The 14,348-nt window shown below is 36.4% G+C and overlaps 1 protein-coding gene across 1 annotated transcript in view; it reads left to right on the top strand.

Moving 5' to 3' along the window:
- DMD (dystrophin) overlaps positions 1-14,348 on the top strand; it is a 2,686,579-nt gene that overhangs the window by 1,704,575 nt on the left and 967,656 nt on the right. The window contains exon 50 of the mRNA XM_049766737.1: positions 7,110-7,218. Within this exon, the coding sequence (XP_049622694.1) occupies positions 7,110-7,218 (109 nt within the window). The remainder of the gene's footprint in view (positions 1-7,109; positions 7,219-14,348) is intronic.

Below are 14,348 nucleotides of genomic sequence, written 5' to 3'. Positions count from 1 at the left end.
GACTACGTTTCAGTCTTACAATGTACACCACCCTTCTCCCATGAACATTTCCCACCACTAATATCCCACTCACCTCCTCAACGTGCCTGACTTAAGGGCAGGCATTTTCTTTTTTTTTTTTTTTTTTTGGTTTTTGGGCCACACCCTGTGACGCTCAGGGGTTACTCCTGGCTATGCGCTCAGAAGTTGCTCCTGGCTTCTTGGGGGACCATATGGGACGCCGGGGGATCGAACCGCGGTCCATCCTAAGCTAGCGCAGGCAAGGCAGGCACCTTACCTCCAGCGCCACCACCCGGCCCTGGGGGCAGGCATTTTCTACACTCTCCCTCCCTCTCCACTTTTTGTCCTTTAGACACTGGTTTTTAAAATTGTTAATGAAGGGGCATCATGCATATCACTTTATCTCTGTTCAGCATCAAGTTCTTGTCCAGAGAGATGTTCCAACTATTTTGGCATAGTGGTTTCTTCTCTACCTTAGTGCACTACTCCACTACTTATGGCAAGTTTCCTGGCATGGACTCCATCTCTTGACCCTTCATCTCTAATGCCATTGGATATTATTACTATACTATATTGTTATAATATATTGTTTTTAAATCCACAAATGAATGTGATCAGTCTATGTCTATACCTTTCCCTCTGACTTATTTCACTCAGACTAATACTCTCCATATCATACCATTTATAAGCATTGGCATAGTATTTCGATGTATAAAGGCACCACTCTTTCTTTACTTACTCATTTGTTCTTGGGCACTATGTTGTTTCCAGAATCTGGCTATTGTGAATGGTGTTTCAGTTAACATAAGAATACAGAGGGCTTTGCTTCATTGTGGTTTTGGGATCGTAGATTATATTCTCTGGAGCTCATATGGGAGCTCAATTTCTAATTTTTTTGAGGAACGTCCATTTTGTTTTCCAAAAAGGTGGACCAGTGGACATTCCCAACAGCAGTGAATGAGAGTACCTTTCTCTCACCATCCATTCCAGTGCTGGTTGTTCTTGTGGGTTTTTTTTTTTTTTTTGATGTGTGCCTGTTCTGTGGTATGAAGTATCTCATTGTTGTTTGTGAGGTTTGTCTTGCCTTAAAGTACCCCATTCAGTTCTTTTGGTAAGTTTGGTTCTGAGTTGATAAAATTCCTGGTCGGTTTTTTATCTGTGAATCATTGTACCACTGTATTTGTGTGTCATTCACTCAAATTGGCATGAAAATCTAACTGGGTGAAGTATTCTTGGTAAGGCATTCATTTTATTGAGTTTTTTTTTTACTATATACCATCACTGACTTTATTTCTAGAGGGTTTCTGGTAACAAATCTGTTGTAAATCTTAAGGATATTCCTTTGTATTTTTTTTTATTTTGGATCGAGGTGATTTCAGTATTCTATCAATAGTTTTCATCCTTGTGTCTTGGGGTGTTCTTATTTGGATATCTTTTAGCTGGTACTTATCAATCATTCAGAATGTGGGTGAATGTGTACTTCAGCTCTGGAAACAATTCAATAATGTTGTCTTTGTTGTTTATTCATAGGGTTTTCTTTCTGGCTCTCTGGGCTCCTAATAATTCTTATGTTGTTTCTCTTGAATTTCTCTAAAATATCTCTTGTCATCTGTTCATTTATTTTGAGGCTTTTTTAAATCTTTTGTTGTCTGGAAGTTTTCTGCTCTTTATCTTTAAGCTCACTGATTTTCTCTTTGAGAGCTCTGAGGCTGCTTCTATTGAGTTTTTTTCATTTTGCTTACCAAGCTTTGCACTTCTGATATCTTTTTTTTATTTTTATTATTTCTGCTTTTATATGTATTTATTTTTATTGATATTAGTTTTATTATTTCTCTGAGCGCTTTAATATCCTAGGCATTTTCACTCTCAACTCCATTTTAGAGAGATTATATAAGAGATTACCACTGACTGGTTCTGCAAGGTTGCAGTCTTCACCCACAAGACATGGTGGGGTTTTGTACTGCCTTACCAAGGTTCCTTTTGGAGTCTCAAGATGCCTCTTTCCTATGTCATTGTCAAACTTCTCCACTGCCAGCTAGGTCTCAGTGAAGTTTATGTGGGTGAGAAATTAACTTGTGGCCATATAAGCAACTGTCCCTTGTGAAGCTATGCCCTTTTGTGGCCTCTGATATACGTGGGTAGGTGGGCCTCAGGCCCTTCTTTTTTTTTTTTGTGTGTGTGATTTTTGGGTCACACCCGGTAGTGCTCAGAAGTTTTTCCTGGCTCCGTGCTCAGAAATTGCTCCTGGCAGGCACGGGGGACCATATGGGATGCCGGGATTCGAACCAATGACCTTCTGCATGAAAGGTAAACGCCTTACCTCCATGCTATCTCTCCGGCCCCCAGGCCCTTCTTTTGGACATATCATGTAGCTCTTCCTAACAGCTATGGACTATTCCATTTTTGTCAGTTGGTCTCTCAAGTCTCTGACCTCTTTAGAGGCCAAGCACACCAGAAGGAGTGCTTAATTCCCACTCCTGAGGCCCCAGTTTGCTCTTAGTGTACTTTCTTTCTTCTTGACATTGCTTGATGGTTTTCAGAGTTTATTCTTAGTTTTCTGGTCAGAGATTACTCCTGACAGTGCTCAAGGGACCACATATATTGCCAAGGATCCAATCAGGGTTTTTTGCATACAAGGTAAGTGACTTAACCCTGAACTATCTCTTTGACTTCTATGTGCCTGTTTTCTTCACAAGTATATTTTTTTTTTTTTTTTTTTTTTTTTTTAATTTTTATTTTTATTTATGAGAACAAGGGTGCAAAGTAAGAGGACAAGGTAAAGTTACAGTGGAAGGACAATCACCCATAACATAATTCTCAGAAGTCCCCTTGCTGATATATTAACTTTGAAATTTCAGCCAAAGAACATTAAGATAAATAAGACAGAATCCATGTACAATTACTTTGTCCCTCAAGTCCCCAGATTGTAACACATTATAATATTTCTTAACAGTACACAAGGCAATCTAAAGCCATAAAACTTACGTAACTCCTTAAACATTACAGGCATAGTATTTTCTTACATTTCCATATACATGCATATTAGCTTAAGTTAACCTCAAATTTTAAGTGAGTTTTTTTAAGGATTAGAGTCAAAGGAGCACAGTAAGAATGGTGTTAGAGTGGCAATTGTTGTTTGCATAGGCCCACCAAAATATGAGGGACATGGAAAGAAATAACCTTGGCCTAAGTACAAAGAGACCAGACCCCTGAAGTTTCCTGGCACAAGACCAAGTCTAGGCTCCAAGCAAGCTAGATCGTCCAATCCAATACATTGTCTGTAGTGCCAGCACACTTTTATTTTTCACACAGTCTCTGTTGTTGGTATCATGTTTCTGTATTAAAGATCCTGGAATCTGCATATCTTACATTGAAGTCAGGACGTGGAGCATCCTCTCCTTTCACCTCACAATCAAAGGGCAACACAGGGAGCCCTGTCCTGTAAGCAGGTCGTTGTTGTTGTTAAGTCTTCTCAGTGTTAAGGGAAGTCTCTTTTGAGCAGGTCGAAGTCTGAGCAGTGTAGGTCTTCCGTGGTAGAGGATTGCTTCCAGGTGATGTTATAGACCAGCCTGGATGTTTCGTGGATGGCTTTCCTGGTTCAGGGGAGAATGGAATATGCCCTTTCTTCTGAGGTCTGTGCCAGGTCGTTATGTCAATGTTCAGGGTGTAAGGTCCCTTTGCACTACAAGGTTTGTGTGTTCCAATCTCTATTAGATAGGATCTTATTTGTATTTATACTATTTTCCCATTTTAATGTGCCTATGCAAATAAGAAGCAATGCCACATGGTGTTATTGGCGCATATGGGGGCCATAAGAACAATTACAATGATTCCATTAACATGATTCAATCATAAGCATTAAACTGGGGGACTCTTCCACCAAAATTCCTTGTTAAACAGCTCAAAAAGAGAAGATAAAAAGTGGTTAGAATCATCACTGTATAAGACAACATTTAGTAAGAATTATAGCTGTCAGAGAAAAAACACAAAATATTCTAAAGAAATACGTGTCCATTTTATGTATCTTGAAACAGTTTGGGGTTGTCACACACAATGCACAGCTTTGGACTGTGATTACGATTCTACACTACTGAAGTTAAAAAGAGTAAACTAGGTTAGTGATGTTTGAGAAGGGGTTAGAGAGTTAAGGAGTAAAAAAGAGCTTTGTAGGGGTGTGGGAAAGCGGAGAATAAAAAATAAACAATCTGTATACGGAAAACATAACATAAGAATAAGGAATATTCTGAATATATGAAATACATAAAGTACGCGCGGGGGCGTATATTAATACAAGTATATTAATACTTAAACTTAACTCACAAAATTTGGCAGTGTAGCAGCTTAACATTTGAACTACTTAATAAATGGATATTTTACTGAAATAATTAACATTAGAATAGGATTTATATTAGAGGCACCACATACATATAAGTGCTTTATGTAAATATATATTAATGATTTAGATGCAAATTATGCAGATGTATTTATATATAAAACATTCCAATTGTTTCAGGGTTAAGAGCATATCCATTTATTTTGTAACTCATTAAAGAGTTTATAGTTTTCTGGGCTGGGGAGATAGCTAAGCATGTGTTCTACACGCAGGAAGCTTAGGATCAATCCCTGGGTCTACACACAACTCATCTAAGAGCAATCTCTGAGCACCAATCCAGGAGTTGCTGCTACACTCCATCCGCCATCCAGCTTCAATGTATTCCAGAAACAAATCAAACAACAAAAGGTTGACCCTTTTGATTTTAGTTTTTCAGACTAGCAGTGCATTTTCTTTTAGTGTATTCATTATTGTGGCTAATCACATTATGTACACACTCTATTTTAACACCCAGAGCACACACCATGCTTTCCCTAATCCCTTTACCCTGTCTTCCCTAAGCACAGAAGCACACACCAATTATAAACCCCACTCACATCATACCTGATCGGTTTGTACAGAGCTCACACCCTATTATCCCCTAATGTGCATATCCCTTTCCCACCTAAAATAAATTGAATTACTCTCTTGAAATGGCTGGTGGATACTTCTTTGTGAGGGCTCTACTCACCCAGGATCTGACCTCATCAGCTACTTCTACATCTTGAAACCTGACTTCACCAGTGTTATTTACCATTATAGCTCAATATCATAGTGGCAAACGTCTCTGTGTTCCTTATGCTGGAAATGTAGGAATTTACAGTTCTGTAAGTACTCTGCCATTAACCCTAAGTCCCTGCTTGTTAAAGTTAGAATGAGAAGTGATAAATTGCTAGTTAGGTAGTTAGGTTCTAACAAACCAAAGCTTTCTGTAAGCTAGACACAATAGGAGTGATTTTCTTGCACACGTTGTGTGTTCTTGGCTAAGCAACTTTTCTGCATAGAATATTTCAGGAAGTTGGGTTCTTTTCATCTTTTTGTTTTTCAGCTCTGTCACTTCTTTTTATCTCAGGTAATTTCCTTAAGAGAATTTAATTGTGGTGATAATGATTTAAGGCCCCTTATGCTTATTTTTGTCAAGGATTGTACATATCTGGACATTTCCCTTGAAGCATAAATGTATATGTTTGGTTCTTTACTAGAGATAATGGATGACTTTAGTTCTTGACAGTTAGCATTGACTAAAAAATGGTTTGAAATGCAAACTCTTCAGCCCTACACTAGACCCACTAAATATAAATCTCTGGAACTAGCACAGCAGTAAATGGTTTTTAAAGGCTCCTAAATATTTCTAATGATTCCTGAATATGATAACCACTGCTCTAGACCAGCTTTTCTCAACAGTGTTATATTTTTATCCTTGGGACACATTACACAAGACTAGAGTCCAACCTTAGGTGCCTGATGAAGAAAACAAGGTCAAATGGGTTTCGTGGTTGGAGAAAGGAACTGAGAAACCTTTCTCTATGGTTTTTGAACTTAATTTTCCCTTCATTTGAAAACATTTGCTTTTAATATCCTAGGTTACCAGTAATGTAAAATCCTCACATTTTTAGCAGTTTCAACCCCAAACAGGCAGAGATCAGTTGTGCTTATATTATAATCCCGATTAATAATCATATTACTACACTACTATAGAAAACTGCCTATTTCTACCCCTGAAATACTCTATCAACATTTCAAGTACTATTAGTTTTTGGACATTATTCAGTTACTTAAGTTTGGTAATATAGGAATTTTTTTTGTTTTTTTTTTTTTTGGTTTTCTGGGCCACACCCAGTGATGCTCAGGGATTACTCCCAGCTATGTCCTCAGAAATCACCCCATATGGGGCACAGTGAGATTGAACCTCGGTGCATCCTAGGTCAGCCACCTGCAAGACAAACACCCTACCACTGTGCCACTACTCCAGCCCCAATATAGGAATATTTATACCCAGAAACTGGTAGACACCAAAAGGGGGTTTTGGTTTTGGGATTTTTTTTTTACTAGCAAACCAATTGTCAATCATATATCATTATACACTGCCAATAAAGAGGATTAAGTGAATATTTGAGGAGCCAGAGGCTTGAAATCTCCCCCAACCAACTCTCCTATGTCAAAATGATCAGACATCTATTCCCTAAAGTTGATCACTCATAGGATAAAAGTTCGCCTCTTGTCAAGGAAGATCTCTATAACTGAGTTCCCTGAAGGATAGCTACTGACATGTTTCTCATCATTTGGGGAAAGTAATCCATCATTGAAGGGACCTCTCAGTGACTTATTTCTGTGTATACGTCATCTATCTTCCAAAGGGATTCTCATATTACTGACCAGGGTGAGCCAACACATTGCAAGTTTTCTGAAAATGTTTACAGTCATGCTAGATACTTTTTAAAAGACTTGGAGTTGATTGATAGTCTTGTTTATTGCTTTACTTTCATTAATGTATGCACTCTCTTTAAATGATATTGTGCCGGTAGCAATATGTGGCAAACAATGCATATATGTTATTTTAGTCAAAATATTTTAGACTAAAATAACAATAATATCTTTAAAAGTTAATTCTACCCAGAGAAATTTAATTAGGATAATCATAACAATTTGATAATGCATTTGCAAAATAAAAAAATAACTTCATGGATTATGTTATCTGCGAGGTGATGGCTCAAATAACATGTATGCTTTTCTATTAAAGAAGTTAGAAGAACTGAACTTGGAGTGGAAGGTGGTGAACCATTTACTTCAAGAGCTGAGGGATAAACAGGCTGCTCCAGCTCCCGGACAGACTCCTATTGGAGCCCGTAAGTACACTGCATCACTTTTTTTCACTCTCCATTTTATCTGGAAAGCAGAACTGAGAAGAGATTTCTAGGTATCATGGGAAATTTGTTTTAGTAGGAAGAAGCCTAGTTCTTATTTACTAGCCAGAATATCTCAGAGTAGGTTTATTAGAGACAAACTCTGATTTAGGGTGTTGGGTAACAAAAGAGATTCAGATTATACTTCAAAGAAACATTTGCAGCCAAGAAAGGCTAACAGGACTGGACAGTACACAAGGATGAAAATGTGCTTTGATTTCAGCAGAGGCATATGCCTTGAAATTAGGCTTTTAAATTGAATTATTTGGGAGAGGGTATACTCTTTGTACTTAAAGTTTAGGAATAAGTTTCCCTGGGTATATTTTTAAAGCGAGACCTTAGCAAAGTTATTGAAGGCAAATCATTGCCTGGTATGGAATACCATCACCAGCTACCATTTCTATAACCAGGTGCCAGAAATATTTAAGTGGTAGGCTGGTAAAAGGATTTCTCATTAGTAAGAAATTTAGTCAAGTTTTTTATTTGATAATTTGGATGAATGATAGGGGCATATACCTTGCAATGCTCAGGGGCTACCCCTAACTCTGGCAATGCTTTCAGAACAACTCTTAAACTATCTTAAACTATCTTAAACTATCTACCACTAAGAATGATTTGCAAATATAAAAGTTTCTAGCATTGAGCTACCAGACAGACAAATAGATCTGTTTGGTATATCATTAGGGAGTTCTTTATTTTCTCATATGCAAATATTACGAATATCAGGAAGTTGGCATTTCATGTGTTTGGAATTTTACTATTGAAAGTTAGCAAAATGGCGAGTTTGAACTTGGCAAATCCCCATTAACTGCCAGAACAGTGTATTCTAGGTTTTTTTTTTTTTTGCAACAGTTCACATGAAGCAACGTAGAAGTTTCAAGTTTAATAAACTGGGGACCTTTCACAGGGTCTGAGCCAAAACAGTGTGTACGTTGGGGACTTGATCTCAGTGATGGACATCCCTGAAGAGGAGTTAGAGTGAAACCCCAGTACCTCCACTAGCATTTGCCAATGATAAAATATAAATGCCACTACTATCATTTAAGGCCAGAAATCACTGAACATTGCAGAGTGTGTTACTATCCCTCCCCCAAAACAACACAGGAACCAAAAAACTTCTCAGAGCAGAGAAGCACATAGGAATCTTCCTTGTATCTTTCCCATATGAAAACTATTTGAAAAGCTCTAGGATTTTTAGTTCAAGAACAAGAAAAAGAAACTGAACTGCCACAGGCTTGTGAAAGGGCTGTTTTATTTAGCAAGAGTTTTCACATTTGTGTTAGCTGCAAATTTTCTGCCTTTTTTATATCACTTTCTATCCAATAGTTAATAGAAAGTATGCATAATATTCTCAGGGCAATGTTCATGCTGGCTTTGAATCTTAGCAGAAAGAAGCCAGGAAAATTCTTTGCTGTAATGCTTCTGTGATTAAGCAGAACTAAAAACATCTTTGCGTGCTTTACTTTTTTTATTTTATGTTTTTTGTGTTGTCTACTTTTCAAAAGATTAAATGAATGAAGTATGAAAGCATGATGACTGTTTCTTCAAGTAAAGTTTATTTTCCTTTTTTATCATGAAGAAATATACTGAATTGATAATTCAGTGGAAGACATTAACCTTTCAGGGAAAGGTTCCAAGAGGTAGTGAAAAGGGTGACAATGTGTCCTGTGACCCCAGAGGTTTCTAAGAACTCACCATAAGTATGTTTAATGTCATCAAAGATTTGAAAAAGTTGGAGAAATTGAGCTGAAGACAGTACAGAGGGCATGGTGCTTGTCTTGTATGTGAATGACCTGGTTAGATCCTTGGCATCTGAGACTTCCAGGAATAAGCCCTTCCCACCACCTTCCCACCACCAATGCCCCCCATCTCCTTCCTCTCCAACCCCTGTCTATCTTTGAGACAGGCATTCTGTTTCTCTCACTCACTACTACCATTATCATGATAGTTGTTGGTGTAACTATTTCTCTAACTACACTCACCATGCTTTGTAGGCTTCAGATCATGGGCTGGCCCTTTCAAAACTTATCTATATTATCCCTGGGTATTATTACCATACTGTCTTACTTTTCTTAAATCCTACAATAAGTAAGACTGTTCTGTGTCTGTCTTTCTAACTCTGACTCATTTCACTCAGCATAAAAGTTTCCATGTCCATCCATGTATAGGAAAATGTTATGACTTAATTTTTCCAGACAGATGCATAGTATTCTTTGGTCACTCATCTGTTGTCAAGCATCTGTATAGTTTCCAGATTCTGGCTATTGTCAATAGAACTGCATTTGATATAGGAATACAGAGGGCATTTTTGTATTCTGTTTTTGTGCTCCTAGGATATATTGCTAGGAATGATAAAGCTGGATAATATAGAAGGTCAATTTCCAGGTTTTTGAGGAATCTCCATATTGTTTTCCAGAAGATTAGACTATATGTCATTTTTACCAGCAGTGAATGAGAATTCATTTCTCCCCACAGCCTCTCTAGCATTGATTGTTCTTGATCTTTGTGATATATGCCAGTCACTGTGGCATGAGATAGTACCAAATTGTTGTTTTGATTTGCATCTCCCTGATAATTGCTGAAGTGGACCATTTTTCTCATATGTCTCTTGGCAATTTCTTTGAGAAACTGTTCATTTCTTCTCCACATTTATTGATGGAGTTAGATGCTTTTTCTAGGTAAGTATTGTCAGTATCTTATATATCTAGATGTTAGCCCCTTATCTGATGGGTTTTGGTGAATAGTTTCTCCCATTCTATGGGTGGCCTTTGTATCCTAGTCTGTACCCTTTGTGTTACAGAAGCTTAACAGTTTAATGTACCATGTGTTTATCTCAGCTTCCACTTTTTTGGACAGTGGTTTTTCCTCCTTGAATAATGTCATGGAGTTTTGCCTTCGTGTTTTTCTATATACCTTATGGTTCTGGATCTGATATCAAGGTCTTTAATCCTTTTGGATTTGACTTTTTGCATGGGGTTAGATGGAGATCTTATTTTGCTTTTTTGCATGTAGCAGACCAGTTGTCCCTACAACACTTGTTGAAGAGGCTTTCCTTGCCCCATTTTAGTTTCATGCACCTTAATCAAAGAATAATTGATTGTAAGTCTAGGAAATAGTCTCTGAATACTGAAGTATATTCGATTGAACTGAGGATCAGTCTTCATTGCAAATACCATGCTGTTTTAGTTAATATTGCTTTGTAATACAATTTATAGTTGGGGAAAGTAATGACTCCCATTTTAATTCTTCTAAGTATTGCTTTAGCTATTTGTGGTTTATTATTGTTCAAATGAGTTTCAGGAGTGTTTGATCTACTTCTTTGAAGAATGGGTATTCTTTGAGAAATTACATTGAATCAGTACAGTGCTTTGGGGAGTATTGATATTTTAATGGTTTTAATCATCCCAATCCATGAAATGGGTATGTGTGTCTCCATTTACTTGTATCCTTTTTTATTTCTTGAAACAGTGTTTTATAGTTTTTATATAGGTTCTTCACTTCTTTAGTTAAATTGACTTCATAGTATTTGAGTTTATTTGGCACTATTGTGAATATGATTGTTTTTTAATGTCCATTTTTCTCTATATCATTATTTGTTTTAAGAAGGCCATGGAATTTTGTATGTTAATTTTTTAGCCTGCCACTTTGCTATACAAATATATTGTTTCTAGAAGTTTTTGGTAGAGTCTTTATGGTTTTCTAAATATAGTATCATGTCATTTGCAAGCAGTGAGAGATTAACATCTTCCTTTTCTATCTGGATGCCCTTGATATATTTTTCTTGCCTAATTGCTATGGTAAGTACTTCCAGTACTATGTTAAATAGGAGTGGTGAGAGGGTGCAGCCTTATCTTGTATTAGATTTTAGAGGAAACAAATTTAGTTTCTCTCAATTAAGTACAATATTTGCCATGGGCATGCCATAAGTGGCCTGTCCTATATTGAGAAAAGTTTTTTCGTTCCTATTTGTTGAGAGTTTTTATTATCAATGGATGTTGGACCTTATCAAATGCTTTCTCTACATTTATTGAGTGATCATGTAGTTTATATTTTTTATTTTGTTGTTATGGTGTATTATCTTGATTGATTTATGCATGTTAAACCATCTTTGAATCCCTGGAATAAAACCTACTTGGTCATGGTGTATGATCTTATTGATGTGTTGGATCTTATTTGCTAGGATTTTGTTGATGATCTTTGCATCTGTGTTCCTCAGGGATATTGGTCTGTAGTTTTCTTTAATTTTTTCTCAATATTTCTGTCTGCTTTTGGTATCAGAGTGATGCTAGCTTTGTAAAAACTACTTGGAATTGTTTCTCTTTCTTCAATTTCCTGGAAGAGCCTGAAAATAATTGGCAGTATGTCATATTGAAAGGTTTGATAGAATTCATTAGAGAATCTGAGCCTTGGCTTTTGTTTTTGGGAAGATTTTTGATTAACATTTTTATTTCCTCATTAGTCATGTGTCTGTTTAGATATGCTAGATCATCCTAATTCAAACATTATGAGAGTCTACAATTTGTCCATTTATTCCAGGTTCTCATATTTTGTGTCATAGAGTTTCTCAAAATAGTCTCTGATTACCTTTTGAATCTCTGCAGTATCTATAATGATCTCCCCCTTTTCATTTGTAATCCAATATTTTAAGTTACTCTTTCTCCATTTCTTTGTGAGTTTTGCTACTGGTTTATAAATATTGTTTATTCTCTCAAAGAACCAACTTTTGCTTTCATTGATCTTTCAGATTGTACTTTGGATTTACACTTTATTAATTTGTGCTATCAGCCTTGTTATTTCCCTCTGCCTCATGATATTTGGTGCATTTTGTTGATCATTTTCTAATTTTATAAGATAAACTGTGTCAATAAGTTTATAATGTAGGCCCATTCTGCCTTCCTGATATTTGATTGCAAGCTATGAATTTCCTTTTAGGACTGCTTCTTCTGTATCCCACAAATTCTGATAATTTTTGTCTTCATATTTATTTGTTTCTAGGAATCTTTTGATTTTTTTTGACTTCATCTCTGACCCACTGTTTGTTCATTTGTGAGTTGTTTAATTTCCAGGTGTTAAAGTTTTTCTTCTGTGTCACTTTGTAGTTCACTTTTAATTTCAGTGCATTGTGATCTGAGATGGTAGCACAACAATTTATATCCTCTTGATTTATGGAGGTATGTTTTATAGGCCAGCATGTAGTCTATCCTGGAGAATGACCCATGTGCTTTAGAAAAGACTGTGTATCCAGTCTTCTGGGGGTGAAGATCCCTAGATATATCTACTAATCCACTTTCCTTTATGTCTAATTTCACAGCTAGTATATTCTTGTTGGGTTTAGCCTGGATGAAATAGAATTGACAGGACAATGTTGAGGTATCCCACTATTATTTTGTTACTACTTATCTTTTCTTTCAGATTTGTAAACAATTGTATTAAATATTTTACTGGTCCCTTATTGGGTATGTAAATGTTTAGGAGTGTGATTTCTTCCTGTTTTACATACTCCGTGATTATTATGAAATGTCCATCTTTGTTCCTTATAACTTTTTTAAATCTAAAGTTTGTTTCATCTGATATTATTGTGACCATTTCAGCTTTTGTTGTTGTTGCTTTTAGTGTCTGGTCACAGTCATTGGTGCTTAGGGGTTAGTCTTGGCTCTGCACTTAGAAATCACTCCTAACAGGCTCGGGGGACTATATGTAATGCCAGAGATAGAACCTGCATCAGTTCCAGGTCGGCCACATGCAAGGCAAATGCCTTACTGCTGTAGTATCACTCCAGCCCCCACTCCAGCTTTTTAATAGAGTTTTTTGCTTGGATGATTTTCCTCCAACCTTTGGCTTTGAGTATCTATTTGTTCTGACTAATCAGATGTGTTTCTTATAGGCAGCAGAACATTGGACTCAGCTTTTTAATCCATTTGCCACTCTGTGTCTCTTAACTGATATATTTAGTTTGTTGACATTGAGAGAGATCATTGTCATGGGATTTATTGCCATCTTTATGTACGAATTTAGTGTATTACTTGGTCTGTCTTGTCTTAAAGTGTACCTTTCAGTTTGTCTTTTAAGGCTCTTTTTGAGTCTGTAAAGATTTGAGCTGTTGCCATCGGGACCTTTTCTAGGTGGGGTGGTTCATGGCCACATCGAAGCTGAGGCAGTAAAGAATGGCCCCAGTGCGCAAAAGCACACAGCAGGGTTCATCTATTTCAGTATTTTTCACACTGTTGTTTTAACATTTACCTCTATCTTTCCTTTTTTAATAATAACTTTATTTAAACACCTTGATTACAAACATGATTGTGATTAGGTCTCAGTCATGTAAAGAACACCCCCTTCACCAGTGCAACATTCCCACCACCAATCTTAATGCTGCTAATGTATCTGTGCCCTCTTGGCTCTCAGTCCCATTATTTCTCATTTATCATTGTACCTTTTCCCTCAACTTTATTTCTTTCCTTCTCATTCCTAAAATCTAGGTCCAAGAACATTCTAGACATCCTCATGCAGGATTATTTCTTTTTTTTTATGACCTTTCTACTTTTGTTCTCTCAACACAGATTATTGTCTCACCCCTATGTAATCATTAGTTTGTATTGTTTGTATTATTTTTTAGTTCTCTTTGGTATGTTTAACCTTAGAATTTCTAAATCTATAAAGAGGTTGGGTTACAACAATATCTTTCTAAGATTGTTGAACTGTAAATGTTATTTATGCTTCAAATTAAGCCACTTACAATGAAGTCAGGGCAGAGGAATCCACTTAACCTGGAAATACCACAATAAAATAATATTTTTATTGATAGAAAACACATTAATAGTTTCCATTTTGATTTCTAGCAGCATATAATTCATCCACTTAATAAATATTTATTTAATAATTTATCTTTATTGGACCCCATGCTGTTGCTGAGGATGCTGGATAGATGAAATTCCTCCATTCATGACAAATGCATTCTTAGTGGATCAGAGTAGAAGTTAATACACTAATAAAGAAAGCAGAATCCATCTCAATGTTGTTAAACATTACAAAATATATCTCCAAATTGAATGAGATCTTCTTAAAAACAGAATATC

This window comes from Suncus etruscus, chromosome X, assembly GCF_024139225.1.
Source record: "Suncus etruscus isolate mSunEtr1 chromosome X, mSunEtr1.pri.cur, whole genome shotgun sequence".
Classification (NCBI taxonomy): Eukaryota; Metazoa; Chordata; class Mammalia; order Eulipotyphla; family Soricidae; genus Suncus; species Suncus etruscus.
The sequence above is the reverse complement of the archived record's forward strand: the minus strand, read 5'-3'. Positions and strand labels throughout refer to the sequence as shown.